The sequence below is a fragment of the Oppia nitens genome, unplaced genomic scaffold, assembly GCF_028296485.1.
Source record: "Oppia nitens isolate AA-2021 unplaced genomic scaffold, nextdenovo-longstitch-racon4-pilon3 scaffold4_pilon_pilon_pilon, whole genome shotgun sequence".
Taxonomy (NCBI): Eukaryota; Metazoa; Arthropoda; class Arachnida; order Sarcoptiformes; family Oppiidae; genus Oppia; species Oppia nitens.
Window position 1 is genome coordinate 5,931,686 of NW_026533232.1, and position 25,286 is coordinate 5,956,971.

Sequence of the window (25,286 nt, forward strand, 5' to 3'; positions counted from 1 at the left end):
TTTTTAAATAGATTTTATTAATTAAACATATATTTAACATTAAGAAGAATTTAGAGAGAAATTTATGTAAATAATAATTCAATTTTTTCAATTAATCATTATTTAGCAATATTTGCATTAAAATTATTATTAGCATCATATTCGACATGAATGTGCTGTTTGGCACTATCATTGGGATCTACTTGAATGGTAACGACATCAGAAACAGTATTACTTTTGATATTATTGTTAAGAGCAATTGGAAGTGCATTTTCGGTGGTTTTGTTTTCATTGCTGTCATTTGACTCATTTCTGACTGATTTGTTTTCATTAATTGGTTTAATACTAACTCTAAAGTTATCTTCAGTCCATTGAACATACTTTTCATATGAGAGCCAAAGCAAGAGTAATAAAGCGCCGGTAAATAATACACAGAAACAAATGGTCGGAACAACTAATATAACTCGTAATGCATTGTGTATTATATTGACTGACATCTTGTAGTCGAGAAATGCCAGATATAAGATGTAATAGAGAAATGAAAAGACAATGAAACCGACGAAGAAAGACACCGACACCTCTTCACGGGAGCAAAAGTATTGACATAAAGTGTAAGACTTCTTAACAATGATTACATTCTTGTATTTACTTTTGCAAACCAAACAATATTCTCTTTGGCTGCGAATGACTTCTTTGGACAGACACCTAAAGTGAACCCATTGTCTGCCATTTACACACTTACAGACATTAACCAATTGATCCAAATGTGATGAATGACGACATAAGTAGCACTTTTCTGACTTTTCGAGTGCAATGGTTTTCATTGCATTTGTATTAATCATTGTGTCATTCATTTTATTTGATGAATTGGCCATAAATTAAGATTTTAATTAACCGAATATTACATTAAAACTAATTTAAAACTAATTTATAATATCGTGAATTTGCATTATATTTATTGTTTGTTAATATTTTTATATCAATATATCATATATTATATTATGGCACTTAGTTTAGTACTATTTTGTTATACTCTACAAACTTATTCGTTACAAATAAATATATATTAAATAATTTTAGTTTAGAAAAAACTTGAAAAATACACAAAATATGAAATACAGTATAGAAAAGTTAAATTATGATAAATATCATAAAATTTTAGTATTTTTGACTATTTTAATATTTTTACCAGTATTTTAGTATTTAACTATTATAGATAGTTACTATAAAATTTTGAAATAATTACAAAAAAGCTTTTAGTAAATCAAATTTTTAAATAAAGTGACCAAATAATAGTCATTTATAAAACAAATATTAACACAAACAATAACAACAACACTGTTATCAAAATATCTATATAATATTGTAATTAACAGGGTTGGAAAAATACAAGGTTTTCAATTTTTGGCTTAGTAAAATACAGTTAAATACAATGTACTGGATGTATTTTACAATTATAGAAAAATTACATTAAAAATGATAAAATATTTATTTTTTTATTAAAATTATTATTATTACAAAACATGTGTTTGTTTGTGAATCTTATTATTTTTGTTACTAGGTGGCGCTAAAATTTTTTTGTAAGCCAAAATTGTCATGTAATTTACATTGTATTATACTGTATAATACGCTTTGTATTATACATACACTTTGTCTCTGCCAACACTGTTAATTAAACTATACATACAATTGACATTTAGTGTAAAGTTGTAAAACTTTATAAATTTCTGATAATATGTTTTTAACAGTTGTCTTAACTAATCAGTTATTGTTAAGAATGTTAATGTGCAGCAAATGTTAATTAATTAATCATTAATTATATCAATTTATTATAAATATATTTGATTTATTAAAATAAATATATAATTTATTCATTAAATAGTAATTTATTATTAAATTTGTTCAGTATTAATTTATAAACATTTGTTTTTAATATTCAAAAATGTATTTTAGGTTTTAATAATAAAATAAAATAACATTTATTAAAGTGGTCGAGGTATACTATACCAACCCACCGTTTTTTATGATGTTATACTATTATATACATAGTAGTTTAAAAATATATAATAATAATATTAATTTAACTCAAAAATTTTTCGAGATATTCGACTTTAAAGTCGAAAACCAAATATTTATTTTTCAATTTTTTAAATCAATTTTAAGTATAATATATATTATATTTATCATTTTAAATAATTTATCATTAATAAATCGCATAAAAATCACAATAATACCATAAAAATGATAAAATTTTTGTTAAAATATCAAATATAATGTAAAAATCACATTTTAATCACATTATAAAAACTGAGATATATATTAGAAATTAATATTTGTTTTATAATTTATTTTTATTTAGCATAATCAATATGCATATTCATATTCTTATAATAATATATAATAATAAAATATGTAAAACATAATTTTACATAATAATGTGATTAAAATGTGATTTTTACATTATATTTGATATTTTAACAAAAAATTTATCATTTTTATGGTATTATTGTGATTTTTATGCGATTTATTAATGATAAATTATTTAAAATGATAAATATAATATATATTATAATTAAAATTGATTTAAAAAATTGAAAAATAAATATTTGGTTTTCGACTTTAAAGTCGAATATCTCGAAAAATTTTTGAGTTAAATTAATATTATTATTATATATTTTTAAACTACTATGTATATAATAGTATAACATCATAAAAAACGGTGGGTTGGTATAGTATACCTCGACCATTAAAGTTTATATATAAAATATATCTCTAATTTAATTTAATGTAATATTCATGCGATGATCAATAGTCAGGTAAATGAACTAAATATAAGACAAATTTTTATATTAGAAATACCGGTATATGTCATGTCATAAATGATTACATGATATACACGTATAATATATAATACATTACTTGGAAAGTGTTATATTTGATGAATTGTGACAATTTGTTGTACAATATCTAAACATAAGTCATGCAATTCAAGCGTTATATTTACTAAATATATCACTTTGTAATAACATTATTATAACAGTAAAGTATAGTATGAAATGTTGTCATTATACTGTCTAAAAGTTATTTAATTGTTACATATTTAATAATAGTGTACTTATCATTTGATTTAATAATTAATTTTATGTTGTGTATAAAATAACATTGTTTACTATATTTTGTTAATTTTATTACAATTAAATCATTTAAAAAAATATTTAATTCAATACAAATTACTGTATAATTAATTGAACAATTTGTCATTCAAATTATAATATATAGTATATATTATATACATTATAAACATTTTTAATACTGTATATCACTACTGTATTACAAATAACTGAATAAAAAATATTTTTACAAATAAAAACCAGTTGAGAATGCTAGAAAGCATTACCAAATCCGTAAATATATTTGTTGTATACACTGTTTAGTATATATACCAGTGTTGGCAGAGACAAAGTGTATGTATAATACAAAGCGTATTTTACAGTATAATACAATGTAAATTAGATGACAATTTTGGCTTACAAAAAAATTTTAGCGCCACCTAGTAACAAAAATACTAAGATTAACAAACAAGCACATGTTTTGTAATAATAATAATTTTTTTTAAATAAAAAAAATTTGAAATTAGCTATTCAATTTAATTCTGGTATTGAAATATATTAATAAAATAATATTAATTTTTAGTAGTTTTAGAAAACAACGATTCTAATAACGATATTAAAATTATATAATTTTAATAAAAAAATAAATATTTTATCATTTTTAGTGTAATTTTTCTATAATTGTAAAATACATCCAGTACATTGTATTTTACAAATCCAAAATTGAAAACCTTGTATTTTTCCAACCTTGATATATACTGTATATTTATCAGATTTATTAAGTATGTGAATATAAAATATATTATATTTATATTTACTTATAATTATTTTAAATGTATTGTCCTATAAATAGTGAACAATAAACACTTAATTTTAACAATGATTTATGAAAAATTTCTGATTGTTTTTAAGGATATTATGTGAATAAACATCAGACTATAAAATATTATCTGATATTTTGTTTTTCATAATTTATTGATTCTTAAACATTAATAAACAAATTTATTAATAATTGACTGATTAAGTAATTGAAATGAACTTCAATTTCCTAAATGTATATATATTTGTTGTTTTATTTATTAAAATAACTTATTATATTATATTCAATAGTTTAACATTATATGTTATCCGCAAACAAAACAATATTTATTACAACAAATATTATACAAGTTTTAATGACCTGACATAACACTTAAGTTAATTGATTGATAGACTCTTTAAATGAGTCACTTGTATTGGAATTTATTGTTTATAATTGATATATAATTATTTGTTTCATTAGTACTTATAAATATATGGTATTACAGTAAATGAGAAAAATAAGTCAATTATTGTATTATAAATTATAATTTATAATACTAATTTTAAGATTAGTAAAACAAACAAAAATAGTTTATCATTAATGTAATATAAAAATAACAAAATAAATATTATTATAAGTGAATATTAGGTCATAAAATTATAAGATATATTGATTGTAGACTTATTAAAACTAAAAAATAATCTTTAAAAAACAATCATTAACTATTATTTTAAAATATATTATTTAATTTTTACTATTATATAAATATATTTATTAATTTTTATCAAGATAATCTAATTAAAATATTAAACACACAAAAATTTTGAAGTTTTCATATTGTCAATAAATTAATGTCAAAAGCAATTTTAATAAATAAATTAATTAATATGTAAAATGTATTAATATTATTAATTATTATTAGAGTTCGATAAACATTCTCAAGAAGGAAAGTTCCTTAAAAATCACTCCAATTTTGCCGGAAAAATATTTTATTTTCCCTCATTTCAATGTTAGAAAAGGTAAATATATTTTATTTTATTCCGATAAATAGTAACAAAACTTAAATATTTTGCAAAAAATTTAGTGACTAGTTATTAATACAACTTAAAATATAGTTTAATATAATATTTGCTATTCAAACAAAATAAAATGTGTTATTTAGAGTTAGACGAGGAGGGAATCTGATCTAACCCTAATTATTATTATTAAATTGTAGATTATTTCATAAAATATTATTATATAATATACCCGAAATTTTTTGTAACAAATCTAACAAAAATCTATTTCGTTTTTAATTTTTACAATTTAAAAAATAACATTTTATACATTATATAAATTATTTAATGTAATAACATAACATAGTAATAATTTCCATTATTAATATTATCATATTATACTAATTTCTAATATAATCAAATAAACTTTTAATTACTATATGTTTATTTTGTTACGGATATAACATGGATCCTATAGACTGAACTGACAATTGTATGATATAAGAGAAAGGGATCCATTGAGACAATGGATGTCATAACAGACGGTCAGTATATTGCGTGATTCGGTGACACTAATAGTGATATCCAATCAATTATACAAAACACTGGATTATTTTGTGTGGGTCGGTATGAGACCAACAATATATATATATATCAGGGTTGCTAAAGGGGGGTAGGGGGGTAAGACATCTTACCCCCCCCCCTGAGATGGAGAAATTTTGGCTTTTACCCCCCCCTGGCCTGAAGCCAAAAAGCTAGGGGGCCCCCTACCAATTTTTGGCGCCAAAGGCGCCGAAAATTTTTTTCAACTGTAAAATTTTATATTAAACAAAAAAATAAATATTAAATTAGTTTTAATATAGATTAATAGCTTATGTATAGAAAATAAATAGATAAAAGTACTTAATTACATCAATTTAACATTATTTACTACTAGTTGGGGCACTCCACAACGGAAAAAATAAATTCCCACCAATTTTCAAAAAAATAAATAATTAAATATATTTTATTTCATTTCTTGGCTCTATAAATGAAAATATATATATATTATTTCATATTAAAAGTCGAAAACAAATTTTTAGCATAAATTTTAAAATTATTATATTTTAATATTTATAAACTTTTTATAAAAATATGTTAGTTATAGTTCAATATGAAGTACTATATAAAAAAATATTCTTAAAATTAATTATTTAGTTATTTAATAATTATTTCTGACAATATTATTAAGACGTTATAATAAACACAGTACTATATCCTTAATTTTTTAATTAAAATCAATTTTTAAAACTAAATAATTATATTTTTAATTAATTATCATAATTATAGAGTTATATATTTATGCATTTCTTTATTTTTTATATTTTTGTAAAAATGAATATTTTAGATAACATTTTGAGTATTGAGAATTAATAATTATTTCTGCCAATTTTATTTTTATTATTATTATTATTAAAACGTTATAATAAATTCAGTACTATATCATTAATTTTTTAATTAATGACTATTTTTTTAAAACAATAATATTTTTATTTAATAATTATGATTATAATAGTTATATATATATATATATATTTATGCAATTCTTAATATTTAGAAAACATTTTTAGTATTGAGAAATTAAGTTGAGAATATTTTTATTAGTTAATTTATTGGGAATTTATAGGGAATTTGATGGGAATTTAATGGGAATTTAATGTGAATTTAGTGGGAATTTAATGGGAATTTACTCAAATTTGGCAAAAATTGTCGTTTAAAAATGCAATAAAAAATGTTCACCCCCTCCTATACCCCCAAGCTTTTTCGAAAATTTTGCCATTTTACCACCCCCCCCCTATACCCCCCTGAAATCGAAAACCTTTAGCAACCCTGATATATATATATATATCCATAATCATTGATTATTTGTTTATTAAATAATAATAACTTTATAACACTGTATAATATATACTATATTATATAGTTATTTTGTTTTATTTAATACCTGTATATGTTATAAAACTTTAAATTAAAATTTTGATAAAAGATTAATGAACTTATAATACAATTGATATACTTTTAAACAAATTGTTTTTTTTGGGTGGATATTTAATTGAAGATTTTTGTTTTTATAATATATAGTACAGTATTTGACAATTAATAATAAAAACGTATTACACTAACAATTATATTATACTAATTTTGTTTCAAAAACCAGTCTTAAATAATTGTGATATATTTGCCAAAAAATTGTTTTCTTTATTATGCATTAATACTTATGGATTTGACTATCGTATCGGAGAGTCAGCAATAATTATGTCGTAAATAGTAACAAAAAGTAACAAAAAAATAATACTCAAATTTTTTACAATTTTAATTTTAAAAAATTAATAATTAGATATTATTTAGATTTATATTATCGTCGCAATGCCTTCCACTTAATGTCTACCAAACGTATAGACGCAGACTATTAGGTATACTCTGGACGCATACAACCCTTCTTGTATATGACCTGTCTATAGGGCCAGAGGTCTGAGTTCGAGAACCAGTAAGTATTGGGAACTACAGGTAAATTGGATTACCGGTTGAAATACAATACTAAGACTTAAGCATAAAATAGGATACAAAATAAAATTATACAAAATTACTATAAATTTTAGGTACAAAAACAATTATAATCTAAATTTAATTTAGTTAATTTAGTTGAAACTATAATTTAATAAAATTTACAGTTCTATTAATTAAACTATATTTTCTACTAAATAGATAAATTTGATCTATAATTTAGAAACAATTAATTATATCCTGATTATTATACAGTAAACAACGATATTAAATATTTAAGAAATTATGTTATTTTTCTCATTTACTAAACTGAATTAACTCTTATTATAAATTTGATAAATTGATTTAATATAATTAAAAAGTTAACTATAAATTGTTTAGCGGGTAAATAAATTTTGTATATAAAAAATACATTATTAATTTAATGTAATCTTTATTCTTATATTATATTCATATGGCTTGTATTTATAATATTAAATTATATTGTAAAATATTATTTTTTAAATTACACTTTTTTTATTACATTACATTTAAAATCTAATAATTATATTGAATATTATAATATGGGTGCGGTCGACATCATTAAAATGGTCTCAAAAGTCAATTAAATTTATTCATCTTTTATTTTTTTTAAATACAATATCAAACAAATTAACTTTAAAATTAGTTTAACACATTTTATTTAGATCTTATTTTTTTATCAATTTTTAATTGTTTCATTTTATACTTTTATTTTATATTTATTACAAATAAGTGGGTTTTGTTGTTATTATATTGAATACATTGATGACATGTAACAGGAATTATCAGTAAATACAATATTATATTCTATATACACGGCTTATGAGCTATCGAAAACTCGGGCCCTTTTTATGTATATTACATATGTTTTTTGTGTAACTATATCTCTATTAAATAATTATATAATTACATAAATGATGTCGCATTTTTTTAAACAACTCATGACAATATGGTATCTTTTATAATTACCAAATGTAGCACAAAAAACATAAGTAATATAAATAAAAAAGTACCGAGTTTGTTCTGAAAATGTTTAGTGTATTATACAGTACTGAATATTAATTTAAATGTAATAATTGTAGCGAAAATTTTTTTAAAATAAATAACAAATAAATATTTCAAAACGATTTGTCAAAATTGTTTCTAAATTATAATTCAATCTAATATAATTTACTAATACAATGTAGTAAACATTTAATATTTATATATCATATTTATTACATCCATTGAATTAAATTATTTTTATTTAAAATAAATAAAACTAAATGATATTTAATTAACCATATATGGTACTATATATAGTATAATAAAATTTTATTTATATTTATTATAATAACAGAATAGTAATTATTAATTTAATTTTATTATTTAGTTTGAACTATACATTAGAAAACAAATAAACATTAATTTATTAATTAACAACTTATGTGCTACTTATGCAACAACACGTGTTTTGCTGAATGGTAAACACGTTATATTAAGAAATATCTAAAACATTATGATAACTGTTATCTCAGATATTATTTTAATATATACAGAATATAAATATATAAATGTCTATAGACTCTACAGTTATACAGATTGTTAATCATAGAGTAAATGCGATTCATATATTAATAATTTTATGGTTAAAATACATAATAATGTTTATTGTATGTCTCGCAAAATTATTACGAATACTAAAACATTTTATGCAATGTTTTTATATTATGATATTTGCATTATTTATTATTCGTTTTTATATCATTTTTCTACATTACAAACAAAATAATGAATTTAAATGTATTTGTTTGTAAATCAATTTTAAGTTCAAAAGGTTATAATAAAAAATTGCCATAAAAATTACAATATATATAATTTATATATAAATTGAAGTCAACATGATATTCAAATTGTATTAAAGTTGACTAAAATATGGCAATTGTTAATTATGTAAAATCATAATAAAGTTTAAATTGAATTGAATGACAGTTTTTTATGATTATATGCTATAGATTTTGATCATTTAAGAGCCGGAATTGCAGACAATTTTGATGATAAGTCTATTGTAAGACAAATATGATATATCCTATAGTATAGGATAGGACTACATATAAGCCATATGTTTGTATTTGGCTTATGTTTGAGATGTTTAGTACAATACACCCACAAAGTCATCATTAGTGATGATTTATTCAATGATCGCTAAGTCAATGGCCTATCATTGTCTCAAATGTTAGACTTTTAGACTAAGCATTATATTCATTGTATTGTGTTATACATTATAAGCTAATCGTTAAAACATTTGATATAATATTTGTTTGTTTGCAAAAAAAAAGTTTAACAAAATTACTGAAAATATATTGAATTTGCAATAAAAATGTATATAAAAAGCAACACTAATTAAATTAAAACTTAAGTGGTTTGGTGTGTGTATTATATAACAAAAAAGATGTACAAAAAACAGGTTATATATATATATATTAATATATATATATATGTATGTAGTGTTTGGTCATTATATGAAAGCACAGGTAGGCATAGGCTGAGGGCAGGCTATGTTGTGTATGTTTAGTGCAATTCAAGGTGAGCTATATTGGCTGTTATAATAGTAATAGTAAGCACAGGGAGTCAAGTGACCCAATTCAACCATTTCTACCATACATTGCATCGACAACAACAACATTACACTCTGTAAGCACTGGGTATGCGCTGAGCACTGGTTATGAGCACTGGTTGTGAGCACTGGTATTGCATTACATGAGAAAACTTACAAACAGTGAGACAAACACTGAGTTCAGAGTTTGCTTTGTTTTGAACATCCATTCAAACCATTGATAATACAGTCAATCAAATGATGAAACTATTGTTACCATTGTTTATGTGATCAACTAATTGGTTATTACATGACATTTGTCCCGAAAATTAAATAAATTATTTAATATAAATGTCTTGTTATGAGAGACTGACACATGTTATGACATATCTGTGATATTAATTAACAATTTGATGAAAACAAACAATTGTTAAAACAGTGTAAATCTCATCTTCAGAAGTGTCCAATCATTGTCTTATATAATATCAATGATCTGATTGTTAATAACTATAATTATTAATTGTCATCCATTAAGAAGAGAAGTGAAGACATTGTCTGTTTATCATCTGATGGCTAACATTAAGGAGAGATTTAGTGAACTGATTGGACGTCAATTGAATCAGTTATCCAATTGTAACCACAATTCAAAGCGCAACCCATTGTTGGACACAAATAAATCAATTAATTCAAGCAATGGTTCATTCATTAGTCGGTATCTCAATGGGTATGTAATTGTAATGATATTCATATTGATTTGATTATCAATTAAATAGTTATAATATTAATATATTAACAATTAGTTAATTAATGAATATATCTATAGTATTGTTTTGTATCATAAATTAGTCTAAAAATTTGAAGGAAAATAATATTTTTAAAAATGATTTTCAATTATACAATAAATACTTTAAAAGACATGAATAACTGGTTTTTGCTTTCAATGTATTTCTCATTTTTAGTTTAATATGAAAGTTGTTTTTATAACTTTTTTTGGCCATTATTTTCATGCAATTAACATCACTAAACATCATGTTTTAAATCAGAAATATAAATAAATTTGTAAAACTATTTTTATTAATTTTCAATATTAGTTGATAACTCAATTTATTTAATATTATTTATCTTTGAGATCAAATGACAAAATCTATTGCGGAAAAAAACAAATCAAAAGTTAAAGTTTTGGCAAACAAGTTATGCTTGACTATCAAACAAGTGATAAATATATACTTAAATAGTATTTTATTTAAAATTTATGATAAGTTTAATTAAACGAATAATTATATATATATATATATATAATGTATAATTTATAGCCTCAATTAATAACAGTAATATTGAATTATTATATTTATAAATAAAAACAAAAACTTATTTTATAATAGAGTAGTAATTTTTTATACAAATAATTGTTTTAATTCATGACTTTTACAAAAGTTAGTGTTTTATTGTGACAGCAAAAAGAAAGTCACATAATTTTTGTCAATTTTGTTGTCATTTATTTCTCATGTTTTTAATTATATTCATTTGATTTATTATGATTGATGTTTAATATAAATCTGTAATTTATTTGTGAAATTAATGTCAAAATATTTATTTGTAATATAATAACAATAGAAAGCTAACAAAGAGTCATCCGGATATTCTGAGTGGTAAAACATGTTATGATTTACCCGTCAAAGAGATACATAAGTTGTCGAAAAAAGTAGTGACGGCATCCACCGGACCGGGTGATGGACTAACTCAAGTGAATCGGCGCTCAAAACCTTTTGATTTAGCCGACGCTGACGTCGACTTTATTGATGAAGATTACAGTGAATCAAATAATAGTTTGCCATTTATTAAGAATGAGGATATAAACGGAATAATCACTAAAAGCAGTGAAAATAATGACAAAAATAAAATTATTAATAATAATGAAGAGAATTGGGAACAAAAGCAGTCAATAAATGGTTCAGAAGAGGAGGACTTAGAGATACATAAAAGTCAAACACTTGCTTTGGGCGAAGAGATCGCTGGTATCACCAAATGGGACGCCGGCTCTGATCATGCATACGGTATCGCCACTACTCTATATGAATGTCATCCAACTACTAAACAAAAGGCCGGTATGTATAATACATTTGTTATAATTGTTATTACCGTACCATTAGATTAGTCTAATGTTAAGTTATTAGATAATTATTTAAATATACATTGAATTATTATTTATTACAAAAATGATTGATTAGGTGAACCAATAGCCGATGCTTTTGGTATATGTGTTCGTGAGAACAGTGCGATTATGGCTTTGGCTGATGGCGTCAATTGGGGAGAGAAGTCATGTTTGGCCGCTCGTTGTGCAGTTCACGGGGCTATTGATTACTTAAATAAAGCGTTATATTCTGAGGGTTCACGCATTGAAAATACAATGGTTTGTAAACTTTTAAAAATTTTTATATTATTAAATAGTTTCTGAAAAATATGTGTATTTTAGGACATATTTGTAGCACTTCTTCGCTCATTAAATGCCGCCCATAACCTAATCCTACAGGAAAATGGATTGTTGACCACTCTTTGTACAGGTATTTGACATTTTGTATAAACAAATGTTTTATTAAAGTTGTTAATAAATATTATAAATAGCGGTTGTTTGTCAACTTAAAAATTGTGACCGATTTATTGTGTGCACCTGTAATGTTGGCGACTCATTAGCCTATGTCTACAATGAGAAACACGGAGTCCGCGAGATAACTCAGGGTATAATAAATAAACAATCTTTCATATTATTGTAGTAAACATTTTGATAATGAAAAGTAAATATTTGTTGAAATACAGGATCTCACGACATATATAGTATGCGAGATATGAGAGATGCTTTGGGAGCGTTAGGTCCTGTCGACGGCACAAATCCTGAATTAAATAATCTAACGGTTGCCATGACTGTTGTCGAACGCGGAGATATTGTCTTTTTGACATCAGATGGCATATCCGATAACTTTGATCCAGTGGTCGGTAAGTTTGCAATTCCAAAGAAAGAAAAGCCAAATACGAACAAAACTAACGGACCTTCGGGTGACAATGGGTTGAATGGTAGTCGCAAAAGTCGGTCAAGTCTTAAGCGATCAAACAGTAATCCGGACAGGGATTCAGCACATCGTCCGGCGCCAAATCCAAATCTGCCAGTAGTGACGGCACATCAACGACATGACTTGTCATTGTTGCGAATGGAAGATTTACTTATGAATGGTGTCAATGACGGAGATATTAAATGTAATTCAGCAAAGAATTTATGTCAACTTATGGTTGACTTTTCTACGAAACTAACTCAAGCCAAACGACGCATCTTAGAAGATCCAGATCTCTATGACAATAACGACTCCTCATTTGGTCAGCACGAACAGCGACAAAGGAGGCGTCGAGTGGGTGACAAGTTAGCTATGGTTCCCGGCAAACTTGATCACGCATCCATTGTTGCATATAAAGTAGCCTTTTATGGCCAATATAAGGGTCAGGTATTTGATGATAAATTGGCTAAAAGTGAAGAAAGATATAATTTGAAAGTTAGGGCCACTTTGGCTCGGTTTGAGTCTCAGGAAGACTTCAGTGATTTAAGTGAATCCACTATTTAATGATCTGATAAGTGATCATTTGGTTTGTAATTAATCTCTATTTTGTTACTTTAAAATCAAAGCAATGATTTGCTTTTTAACACATTTTATTTATAAAAGATCTTAAATATTATTGTATAAAAAGTCGCAAATGCTTAAAGAAAGTATACATTTATGGATTAATATTAAAATCCTTGACTTTAATGCCGTTAATTGTAAAAACGTTTCTTAAGCTTTCATAATACATAGAAAACCTAAATAGCATTTAATAAATTATTATCTAATAGTCTCATAAAATTACATTTAAACAACAAATTTGATGACTGACTCAATACCTCTGCCCTTAACTTTAATGAATTGAGCAAAAAATGCATTTATCTATTGAACCATAAGATTATTATCCATTGAATTACACGAATATTAAAATGTTTTACACGATATTCAAATAATTTATTTTACGTTTAAATTATTTTTAAAAATTTTATTTAGTAAAATGTTTTTCTTTTACTGTTATTAGTGTATATAAAATTATGAAACTGAGTTAATGTTTTCTTATATATTTACTAAATATATCTTTAATTTTAATAAATTTTAATACATTGTGCTAAATATTGATGTTATGTTTTAATAATACAGTTTATTTAGTCACGAGTAGGAAACTGAAAGACCATTAAATTTAACATAATTTCCGTTTATTATTGTTTAACAAAATATATTTATTGAAATCATTGACAATATTTTTTTATTATTTACTTATCAAACATTCCCTTTATTACCAGTGATTTTAAAGTGAAAAATAAATATATTTCTTATTTATATAAATATATAAATAAAGCAAATCTTAAATTCATAATTAATGAGTCATTAAATTGAAGGACGAATCGCATTGAAGGCCTCTTTAATAGCCGGTCTTCACGAGTATTGTAACAACTGTTTGATTGAACACAAAATTGTGTCCATTTTAATGAATGTCTTATTCTTATCTCGTGTCATATGAAACAATAGATATGAAATATTTTGTTAAAATTAGTTAATCATATCATTTGTTTAAAATCAGATTCATTTCCCACACATAAAAAATGATGCATTTTATCATAAATTAGTTAATGAGAATATAATTTGTTTCTAATTTAAAGTTATATTTACAATAATATAATACATATTATATATTCCCTGACATACAACCGGCAATTATATATTATATTAATTATATATTATAAAAATTTTTCAACATTTCTTAAGTCACACCAATTACTTGAATAACAAAATTCATTGACTATTTATATAAAAAATAATTTTTAGGTCAAACAGGATTATAATGCATTTTTGTTGAATACGATTAAACAATGATTAATTAGCATTAAATCATATTCAATGAAATTACATTCAAATTACTTTTATATGATATATTTGTTAATCTAATACCTATTTTGTTAAAGCCTTAAATGAATAATTTGTAAGGTTATGTGTGTTATCATAAAGTTTAACGGATGAAGTTTTTCAAATACAGTGAAAATATTTATATATATATTTCTACTTTAATATTGAAGAAAATGAGAGTAAAGAATGTGATAATTGGATCTGATTTCTGGATGTTTGCGACCATTTTATCTATAAATCACTAATAATACAGTAGTAGTAAATTCAAGTAATTATCGATAGTTTATTTAAATGCCAAATGACTACCAAAAGCTGCCATTTATTAGGATTTTGACATCAAGTTTATTGAATATTTGTTTTATTTTAAATTCACACTAAATGTTATTGTTTTTAGTTAACTTCAAATGACTTTAAAACACCAAATGTTACGTTTTGCTCAATTTGATCATTATTTTATTGTTTTGTTTAATTATAATCTAAAATAATGAATGAATCAAATTTAATTTAAATGCTTTTTTGTAAAAATTTCAATTTCTAGTCAAATTTAAAAAACATTTCTTTAATACTTTTCATTATATAATGGCATTAAAGAATTTTTGTATTTATCACTTTTTAATTAATTATTTATACAATAACCAAATGTAATGAACTAAAATTGTTGATAAATCAAATAAACCAAAAATGTATTGGATATGAAATTTATTTAGATTTAAGTCAATTAATGAAATAAGTTATGCAGAGGTTGGTGGTCGCGGTGGTTGTGCCGCCGGTATATTTGGCAAAGAAGCCAACGGTGGCGGAGGTGCGAAAGGAGGCGGCGGTCCAGTTGGTGGTCTCATACCTGGCATTAACGGCGGCGGTAACATCATTGCAGCTCCGGGTGGCAGAGGAGGCGGCGGAACGTTCGGAAGGATAGGTAGTCGACCGCCGGCGCCCACTGAGAATCTTGCGCCGGGAGGTAATGGTGGCGGGGGTGGCAATATTGCCCCCGGTTTGGCTCCAAAAGCACCCGAAAGTGCTTTACTTGCCTTAAATGCAGCCGCTTTTGAATAAAATAATTAAATATTTAGTTAATTTAATAAATTAAAGTTATGGTAATAAATATTAATTTTACTGTAAATTTCATAACAATTTTCATGCATTTGTTATCCGAGTCAACAAATTTTAAATGTAATTAAAATTTTAGATATAACTTATAATAATAATAATTATTATTATCTCTAAAATTAATAGAAATATATAAAATTGTAAATGCAAATTTAGTAATTGCAGTATATAGTCAAGCATCCTATTATTTACCAGTAATATAATATAATTAGTATTTAAAAAATAGTAAATAATTGTCTGTAAAATATAAATATAAAAAATATGGCAATAAATGTTATTTTCAAATTTAAATAAACTGATAATAAGTTGAATTTAATTTATAAATAAGTTATAATATATAGAAATAAATGCAATCAATAAAAATATAAATGATTTGATATTAATGATAGAAACCCTCGTTTAATAAGTGATCCAATTTTGAGGAAAATAATGCTCTTTGTGTCCAACGTTGCGCTGAACTGACTATCAATTAGTATAGCAATTGTTGTTAAATCTCAATACAATATCTCATAAAATTATAGATATATTTGATTTATAAATATAGTTATCAAATGATATGAATTGTAATTATGTTAATCAATGAAATATAATAAATAATATATAATATAAACTAATGTAAACTATAACTACTAACTGGTTGCATCAATTAATGATTGAGCTTGGTCCTCCATCCATTTTTGATAATAAAACTTTACATTTTCCTTATGTTTGCGTCCATTACAGTGTGTCTTACGAACCGACGGCTAATCATTCAAAACAAACAATATATCAATCAATTAATAGTCAATCAAATGGTCAATCAATTGCTAACCGAGTCGTGTGTGAGAAACGTATCGCAATAATCGCAATAATATCTAAATATTAAATAATATGACAAAACAAGTGATTAATAAAACAATAATTGATTATAAAATGTTAATAAATGTGACAATACTTTGGCATTATTTTAGTGATAATTCAATCATATATTCATTGAATTTATAATTAAAACATTAATTTTCAATTCATGTGATGTCAAACACAAACACTATTTGTAAACAAAGTCGACAACCAATAGATGGCAATAATAGTCATTACATTTGTGTGCAATTAATTAGAAGCTATAAACTCAACAGTTTTGATGATTTTATTGTAAAAACCGGAACCGAAATGACAATTGAAAGTACATTTGATTGCGGTTTCGGTTCGAATCAAAAGTTGTCTAAAATTAATAATTTGATTATTAGTTGATAACTATTTTGTATTAACAAATTGTGCATGGTGGTGGTCGTACACTTCAAGTACAGTCAAATTAAATATTAAATTCATGACCAAAATTGCAACAATATATCAAACTTTAATAATAAAAATTATTTTATTTGAATTTAGAGTTTTATCGTTTCAATAGTTGTCAAAAACAACATTTATTTTTATAAAAATGTTTAATTAAATGTTATTGAAAATAATATAAATTAACAAAATAATATTGATATCATGATTGTGATAATTGTTTACACAATGAGATTAAATGATTATTGAAATTCATGTGAAGCGCTGTAAAATTAAAAATAATTATAAACTTTGTGTAATTTAAAAAATAAAATATTAATTAATTGAATACCCATTAGGTTTCCATCAGTTGTTGTGAAATCACATTCACCGCAGTGTATGTTATATGAAGTCAAGTGAGAGAAACTCTTTAATACAGAACTTTGATTGGTTTGTTGTGGCTGTGGCTGTGGTTCACCCGGTGCTGCCGTTAGTGTAACCGGTGATGAATGTGCTATTAGTTTGTGTTCATCGAAAGCATTTCTACAATGAGTACTAAAATTGCATTTTTCGCAAACACTTTTGCCAATGAAGTGGTCGGGAGACAGATAGACGTTGCACTCAAAACAAACAATAAGATTACTATCGAAAAGTAGTAAAGGCTTATTCATTTCATTTGCTTCATTGACTTCCGATTTAGGTTTTAGATCGAAACTATTTGTTAATATTGTTTTCAATTGATCCACAGTGTAGTCACAATCAACGGGTAATACGAAACTTTCAAAAGGTGTATTTGAATCGGAAATATCAATATTACACTCCGGCTCTATAGACAGCAAATCTAAAATGTTTGGTTCAAAACTCATCTCTTCATTATTATTGTTATTGGAGTTAATGTTGGACTCATAGTTTGGTAGAGTGTTGTCAATGTTTGGTAAAAATGGTGTAAAGAGTTCCTCTTCTCGCGCTCGGATACACAGGTTTTTGTCCTCTTCTTGAACGACAAACGTTTGTATTTCAAACTCTAAGATAAAATTAAAACATTAGTTAAAATTATATAATTTACTGAAAATATGAAAGCAATGTTTTACTTTCATCAATTGTATTGCTTAAATTATGTCCTCTGAAATAGTGATCTTTAAGATCAGGTTTAGTTGCAAAAGTGAGGCCACATTTTTCGCAGTCATAAACAGAGGCCACTGCGTAATGATTTTGAATGTGTCGGTAAATAAATTGAGAAAAATTTTTGAATTTTGCCAAATGAAAGACTCGGATACAAAACGGACACATTATTTGACATTCATTTGTATGACTCTATTAAACATTTAATTTTAATTTAAATACAAAATAATATTTAATACTATAATTACATCTTCAAAATGATCCAAAAGATTCTTCTGAAATGATGAACGATATGAACAGATATCACAATAATAAGGCCTATAAATCAATGAACAGTAATATTGTATTAAGTGATTGTATATAATCATTAAAATAACTCACATTTCTCCGGCATAATGTGTTGTCTTCATGTGTTGAATGAATGGTTGTCTCGCATAATATGGCATTAAACAGATGCGACACGAAAAGGGAATCACTTTTAAAGTTGTCTAAAAAATATATAATTAAAAATAATTATAATTATTGTAAATAATAATAAATTTCAATTCACTAACCAATTCTTCGTGCATATGAAGAGATCGTTTTGTAAAAAATCTTAAACAGTGTTTGCATTCACTCTCATTGTTATCACCTTTCCTTACTCGACCACCTCTTTCGACTTCCAAGTGTTCCAACAAATGTTTGACAATTAAAATATTATTAAAAAACATTTGACACAAATGGCATTGAATGCTGTCTTTATTTGATACTTCTTCCTGTGTATTATTTACTTGAGAAGTGGTCTTCAATTTAAGTGATGAATAGAAGTACTCGTCAACAAATACTGAATTAGTTTCATCCAACACTGGAAGCACCGGTATATTTATCTGTCGATTGATAACACGATTGCTGCTATAGGTCTGTATGTTATTTGTATTAAGAGATGCAGAGGTATCAGTAGTTTCAAATGAAGTGTTATTTACTATATTAGTCGTATAATGATTTTTTCTAAGACCGCATTGTTCACCAATATGTTTGATGATATTATAAAATGCTGTATAAGGATTAGTACCATACCGTTCCCTCCAAAGTAATTCATCCAAAATGTTTTGAATAATTTCAAGTCCAAGGCTCGACAAATCAAAATCTTTAAAAAATTTACTCAAATGATGTGTTAGATAACCGCCAATTGAAGTGAGACTCAAATTTTTATTTGTTGGTAATATTACATTCTTGGATATCATTTGTACTTTAAATCCGTTAATATTTAAAGTCGTAAACTTTGATTCGCATGTTTTAATCGTAATATTTTTGTCCAACCATTTGATAAGTGTTTGAATCATTAGTTTGAGAACACCGGCGCTGTTATTATTTTTAAGAGCAAAAACAGCTACTTTGACGCGACGTGTTTTGTCCTCCATAGCACCCAACACAACACACTGTCCCACTTTAATTGTGGCCACTTCTACATCCATCACTTTAGAGCCTAATTTGGCGTCTTTTGTTCGCAATGCAAAAGAGCAAACTTTTTGCAATTGTTGCCAAACGTTGAATATTTTTTCGGGTCCCATCTCTATCTGACCCGTTTTAATGAGATCCTCGACATCAACTTGAATGGACCAATAGTATATTATAAATAATAGTTTTGAAGTCGGAATGTCAAACTTGATGTCCATAAAGATTTTTGGTCTATCAATCACTTGCCCGGCGTTACAACTATTTATAAATTAAATATATGATAATTTGTATATACAATAGATTATCGATAAATTATCATTTATTAACAAACCTTATGTTATTGCAATTCCAGTACTCATTGCGATTATTGCCTGTTTTGTTAACTTGATTACAGAAACCAATATTACATATTTTGCACTTCGGAGGTATGATTAGTCGTGAGTTAACCATCCATGTAATGGGCGACTCTTTAAATTTTTCTCTCATCAAAGCATTGTCTAAAATAATTTATGGCATAAAGTATTAATAATAGTACCGGTAATAAAATTTTATTAATATATATTAATAGCGTAATACCTAATTTCACGAGAGAACCGATAAGATCATCAATATTTGATGGCCACGACTCTGGCAGTGGTTTTATTGTCAAAATGGTTCTCATATTAATTTTATTATTATTTACTGTAAAAATTGAAGTCAAACAATCAAATTGTTGCTCAGAATTCATTAAAGTTTGTGGGTTAGGTGACCGTCCTCTAGGAGTTCTGATACCAGTATTTGGGAGACGTGGAACAGGTTGCCTAAAGCCTATGTTTGGACCCCTAATTCTTTGAGGATTTGGTGGCCGAATAACAGTGATTGAAGATCTAGTTGGGCGGTTGACAGTCGATACATTGGTCGCGGGTCTGACTATTTGAGGTGATGTCTGCATTATAGGCGCCATATAACTAATTCTTTGTCCAATATTTGGTGTATTTTGTTGGTATGAATTAGTTTGATTTGTTGTATATATGTTAGTGGCAGGAATGAGATTACCATTAGGACCCGTTACCATTAGGTATGTCGATTGATTGGATCCACTCGAAGGCAGCAATACTTGCACACCGCTAGGTATTCTGGGGGCCATTAAACTAGAAGTTAATATCAATGGTGACGATCCTGTAGATGAAGGTGTGTTTGCTAACAATGTAAGCGGATTGGAGTAAATTGGGAGACAATTCTGAACAGACGGTAAATTAATAACTTGTGAAGTGTTTATATTTGTTGATGAAATTGGATTTACAAGTGATTGAACTGTTTGTAAGTTAGGTATCCGTCCGCGAGTCATATATGTTCGCGGAGTGGTTGTCGTCGGTGTTGGTGTTGGTGGTGGTCTGGCGGGTGTTGTAATAACTTTTGTTGTCTCAGATACTGTTGTCGTTACAATACCTAAAGATTCTGTTACTTCTTTTTCTGGTAAGAACTTGACATTCTTTGTCGATGAAACTATATTACAATAATCTTTATACTTTTCTTTTTCAGTCTTTGCTTTATTCCATTGATTAGCATTAAGAATATCTTCATCGCATTCAATGCAAAGACCATCAGTGAACTCGTCATCAAAACTCTCACAATTCATCTCAAGAGAGCCACAAATTGAATCTAATTTGCCATTAATTTTCACAACTGAATCAGACTTTTTTATGACTGTAATATTTGATACATTTTTACTGATCACTTGTGTTACAACTGTTGAACTGTTATTTATGTTATCTTTATTTTCAATTTCTTCATTTTGCTCTAAGTTTTGTTTAGTCTTTTGTCTTTCAAGAAGTTGTGTTTCAGTCTCGCATAACATTTGCAAGTCATCGATAGACTCTTCATTTTCCCTGTTATTGTTATCATCCAAAACATCATAAGTTCCAACAATTTCTTCGACTTCTTCAGCAACAATTGGTAAGACGTCGGGTTCATTCGGATGCGCTTTTTTGATCAATGGTTTCTTAACAGGCTTTATATTATCTTTAATAATAGTTCGGGTCGACTGATCCGATATAATCTCAATTAATTGTTGTCCCGTAAGTTTAGTTGTGTTTTGGCCGCCAAATGTAATTATTCTGATATTGTTTTTAGCGAATTGATTGTTACCAATGATAGCGTATGTATTTGATCTCAAATCTCTAATGCGTTTATCATTGTTTGGTAAATACTCGACATCTGAATCGATAGTCTTCTTAGTTTTCTTCATATTAATGATAAGAGGGTTTATAGTGGGCGCCGGTCTCTTAATAGATGGTGTGATAACCCGTATAGCAGTGGGTCCGGTCCTGATGCCAGTCGGTATCGATTTTGATGGATTAATAGGTGTCACAGATCTGATACCCGTATTAACTGCGGGTCCACTCCTGATGCCTGTATTAGCCGACAACCGAATGGGTGTTATGTTCTTCATTGTCGGTATCTTTGTTTGTGTCTTTTCTTCAACAAAAATGATATCATTTTCAGTGATGCCTTCTTCGTCCTCGATTTGTTGCCAACTCTTTTGTGCGGCCACTGCTGCCGCTCGCCTACGGCGTGGAGTATCACCTAAGATTGCGGCCAATTGGCCATCAGTTGTCAAGTTATTGGCCATCAATTGACACAATGTTATTACATTTGCATCAAAACTCTTTTCGTGTCTCAAACCTGACCATTAAATTCAATGTTTTCATCGGTTTTCAAACAATCGATGTTTTAGTGCTTTCAATGCAAACATTGGAAACACATTTCTAGAGTTAAAGCAAATAATGTTTATTAATATTAATAAACAAACATAAGGTTTATATTGAAACCATATATTGATTATTAAAATATTAAATATAATTGTATTTCAAATGTTCTATTTGTTGACTAAAATATAAAGTAATAAAGATATTCAAAAATCTAAAGAATTCGATATCGAATAATAACTATTTCTATTTTAATGTCGAAAATCGATATATAATTTATGAACGTTATTTATGATTATTAATCAATAATGAACTAAATTTTATAAATTAATCGATGGTAATGTTCTAAATACTAATTAAAAAAATACAAAAATATTTTTTTTTAATTAAAAAAACTAAGAATTTATATCTCAAATAAAATTTTACATTCAAATTAAAATTAAAACTATTATTATACTTATAATTTGATTTTATTATGAGAGTAAGCTTAAGTTAGAATAATCGATAGATAAAAAATACATGAAATCTATTTAGAATATTATGTCAAATGATTTAGAATAATAGTAATTAGAATTTTACAATTTAGTCATACATTGTCACGTGACAGAAGTCCCGTTTCAATATAAAATGTTTCGATATTTTCCAAAATCGAAATAATTAAATGTCTGACAGAGGGCTGTCCTATCGTTAAGAGGCGGCGCTTAAGTTGAATACTGCGCTCTGATTAGTGTTTTAGTGAATCGGTATAAAAATATACGAAAATTGTGAGGATTTTCAGTGAATTGGGTTTGCGTTGAGTTGTGTTTGTAATGCAGTCTTGAGATGACATCCTCTATGACTATAACGACAACATTGAAGTGGAAAAAGTTGTCACCGCAAGAGTTTGAAGCATTACAACAATACATACAATGTATGTCATATTTATTATTATTATTAACTATTATTAACTATTATTAACAGTTATTATCATACATACTATCATATATAACACTTAACTGTATTTCTCAAACATTATATATTTTATTTAATATAGAGTTTATATTTAATACTTTTGAAAACATTGATTATTCTGTACTCAAAAAGTCAAATATAAAATAATTTGTCATTTGTTTAAATAATGATCACTTGAATAATCAATTGAAATTGTAATCAAATATAGATATGAAAATATGTTAATATTATTATCATTTATTATCATTGAATAATATATTAGGCAATAGTGTTTGTATCCGTTATGACATTTTTATACATTGCTATTAATAAGTAAAATAATCATGCTTCAATTTATCTATATATTTTTCAATTTTAATATATATATATATATATATATATATATATATATATATAGAGAGAGAGTACATGTATGATATTTGTTTTTATATACTGTATATAAAATTTTTATGTAACTTTATCTTTTATAATTTATTAATAATACTTATAATGATAATATATATATATATATATATATTGTTAAAAGCATTTTTCAAATACACGAATGTAATGAACATAATATCGCTTAACAAATACTACCGCATCGTTGCCCTTATATTTGTTTCATTCATTTAAAGATATAAAGACTTATGTAATACTATTTAATAAGATATACTAATATAAGAGTTTTGATGATAATATAGTATACAGTGTTTATATATATATATATTATAAACTTTTAGTATAAGTATTATATTTGGTACAATAAACACAATTTCTTTTAATGAATTATAACTAATGAATATATTCATGAATTTATTGCTAACTTAAGTGTTTATACAATACTGGATAACATAATAAGATTACAAAATATGAATAAATTAATAAAAATAATTTTTAATACTTGCAAACACTTGGCTTATTTGTAACAAAATTTAAATAAAATATAAATTTGAAATAATTTTGTTATTATTAGATTCAACAAAGAAGTTGAGTGATGTCTTAGAGACCGAGTTTAAAGAGTCGGGCGCTTTCTCGCGCTATAATCCCGAGGGTGTAAGTGACCCGACATTTGTATATTATTATAATTAATCTCTTGTATTACTCTTATTTAAATATTACACTTTATCTAGTAATACACAATTGTGTTATTATTTTTATCAATTAATAATTTACATTATAACAGGACATGGATTTAGAGGGTTTTCAAAGTTTTATGGATAAATATCTGGAGGTCGAGACTCCCAGAGATTTAATTAAACGACTATTTCTGTCATTTGTAAAGAAAAGTGTTTCACCAATTCATAAGATAAGTAAGTTTTCATTTTTCAATTATTAATACTATTATATCATTATTAATATTTTTATCAATAATCTTGTTTATGTAATATAAATGCATTTGTATGGATACACTGCATACAAAACTTTAAGACTAAATATTAACATAACAATTAAAAAATATAGTACAATATACGAAATAAATAATATTTTAAAATAATTCTTAACATTTTAACTTAAAGTTTAAAGTTTAATTGTAAAATTTTTATTAATAAATTATAATATGTATTTAGAATTTACAATTTTTGTATAATAGCAATTTAGTATATTTGGTATATTTGTTTTGTATCAAAATGCTAATATAATAGCAACAAATAAGATTTTTTGTTCAAGTAAATGAATATTAATTAAAATGAAATAAATTAATTTTGTTGTTTAGTTTATAAAAAAAATAAAAAATGTTTTAATAATAAAAAACAAAATT

At 25.3% G+C, this 25,286-nt stretch overlaps 4 protein-coding genes across 4 annotated transcripts in view; 2 read left to right on the plus strand and 2 right to left on the minus strand.

Annotated features, from left to right (window-relative positions):
* Window positions 1–10,130: 10,130 nt before the first annotated feature.
* LOC128959456 (PP2C-like domain-containing protein CG9801) lies at window positions 10,131–14,059 on the plus strand. The gene is made up of 6 exons (XM_054305412.1): window positions 10,131–10,750; window positions 11,641–12,131; window positions 12,255–12,436; window positions 12,500–12,587; window positions 12,649–12,762; window positions 12,841–14,059. Exons 1-6 carry the CDS (start codon window positions 10,596–10,598, stop codon window positions 13,632–13,634), a joined length of 1,824 nt encoding a protein of 607 aa, XP_054161387.1. The 5' UTR covers window positions 10,131–10,595; the 3' UTR covers window positions 13,635–14,059.
* A 1,533-nt stretch (window positions 14,060–15,592) lies between these two features.
* LOC128959953 (U1 small nuclear ribonucleoprotein C-like) lies at window positions 15,593–17,139 on the minus strand. The gene is made up of 4 exons (XM_054305993.1): window positions 17,035–17,139; window positions 16,912–16,954; window positions 16,735–16,843; window positions 15,593–16,035 (listed from the first exon to the last, which is right to left on the minus strand). The coding sequence occupies exons 1-4, from the start codon at window positions 17,040–17,042 to the stop codon at window positions 15,725–15,727; spliced, it is 471 nt and encodes a 156-aa protein (XP_054161968.1). The 5' UTR covers window positions 17,043–17,139; the 3' UTR covers window positions 15,593–15,724.
* Window positions 17,140–17,563: 424 nt separating this feature from the next.
* On the minus strand, window positions 17,564–23,213 carry LOC128960605 (uncharacterized). The gene is made up of 9 exons (XM_054306726.1): window positions 23,187–23,213; window positions 20,484–22,654; window positions 20,239–20,404; window positions 19,025–20,165; window positions 18,852–18,958; window positions 18,719–18,788; window positions 18,440–18,662; window positions 17,701–18,372; window positions 17,564–17,633 (listed from the first exon to the last, which is right to left on the minus strand). Exons 2-9 carry the CDS (start codon window positions 22,516–22,518, stop codon window positions 17,572–17,574), a joined length of 4,476 nt encoding a protein of 1,491 aa, XP_054162701.1. The 5' UTR covers window positions 22,519–22,654; window positions 23,187–23,213; the 3' UTR covers window positions 17,564–17,571.
* Window positions 23,214–23,368: 155 nt separating this feature from the next.
* Window positions 23,369–25,286, plus strand: part of LOC128960550 (diacylglycerol kinase 1-like) — a 31,214-nt gene continuing 29,296 nt past the window's right edge. The window contains exons 1-3 of the mRNA XM_054306663.1: window positions 23,369–23,504; window positions 24,501–24,580; window positions 24,711–24,837. Coding sequence (XP_054162638.1) covers window positions 23,417–23,504; window positions 24,501–24,580; window positions 24,711–24,837 — 295 coding nt within the window. The 5' untranslated portion in view covers window positions 23,369–23,416. The remainder of the gene's footprint in view (window positions 23,505–24,500; window positions 24,581–24,710; window positions 24,838–25,286) is intronic.

Excerpts from the sequence above, each read along its gene's own strand:
- LOC128959456 (XM_054305412.1), top strand. The coding sequence starts at position 10,596 with ATGGCTAACATTAAGGAGAGATTTAGTGAACTGATTGGACGTCAATTG. Across the intron at positions 10,751-11,640 it reads ATTAGTCGGTATCTCAATGG|AAAGCTAACAAAGAGTCATC; the intron begins GTATGTAATTGT and ends TAATAACAATAG. Across the intron at positions 12,132-12,254 it reads AACTACTAAACAAAAGGCCG|GTGAACCAATAGCCGATGCT; the intron begins GTATGTATAATA and ends ATGATTGATTAG.
- LOC128959953 (XM_054305993.1), bottom strand. Across the intron at positions 16,844-16,911 it reads CGTTTCTCACACACGACTCG|CCGTCGGTTCGTAAGACACA; the intron begins GTTAGCAATTGA and ends TTGAATGATTAG. Across the intron at positions 16,036-16,734 it reads ATCATTAATTGATGCAACCA|CGGCTGCATTTAAGGCAAGT; the intron begins GTTAGTAGTTAT and ends TTTATTCAAAAG.
- LOC128960605 (XM_054306726.1), bottom strand. The coding sequence starts at position 22,518 with ATGGCCAATAACTTGACAACTGATGGCCAATTGGCCGCAATCTTAGGT. Across the intron at positions 20,405-20,483 it reads CGGTTCTCTCGTGAAATTAG|ACAATGCTTTGATGAGAGAA; the intron begins GTATTACGCTAT and ends AAATTATTTTAG. Across the intron at positions 17,634-17,700 it reads AACTGATGGAAACCTAATGG|CGCTTCACATGAATTTCAAT; the intron begins GTATTCAATTAA and ends TTAATTTTACAG.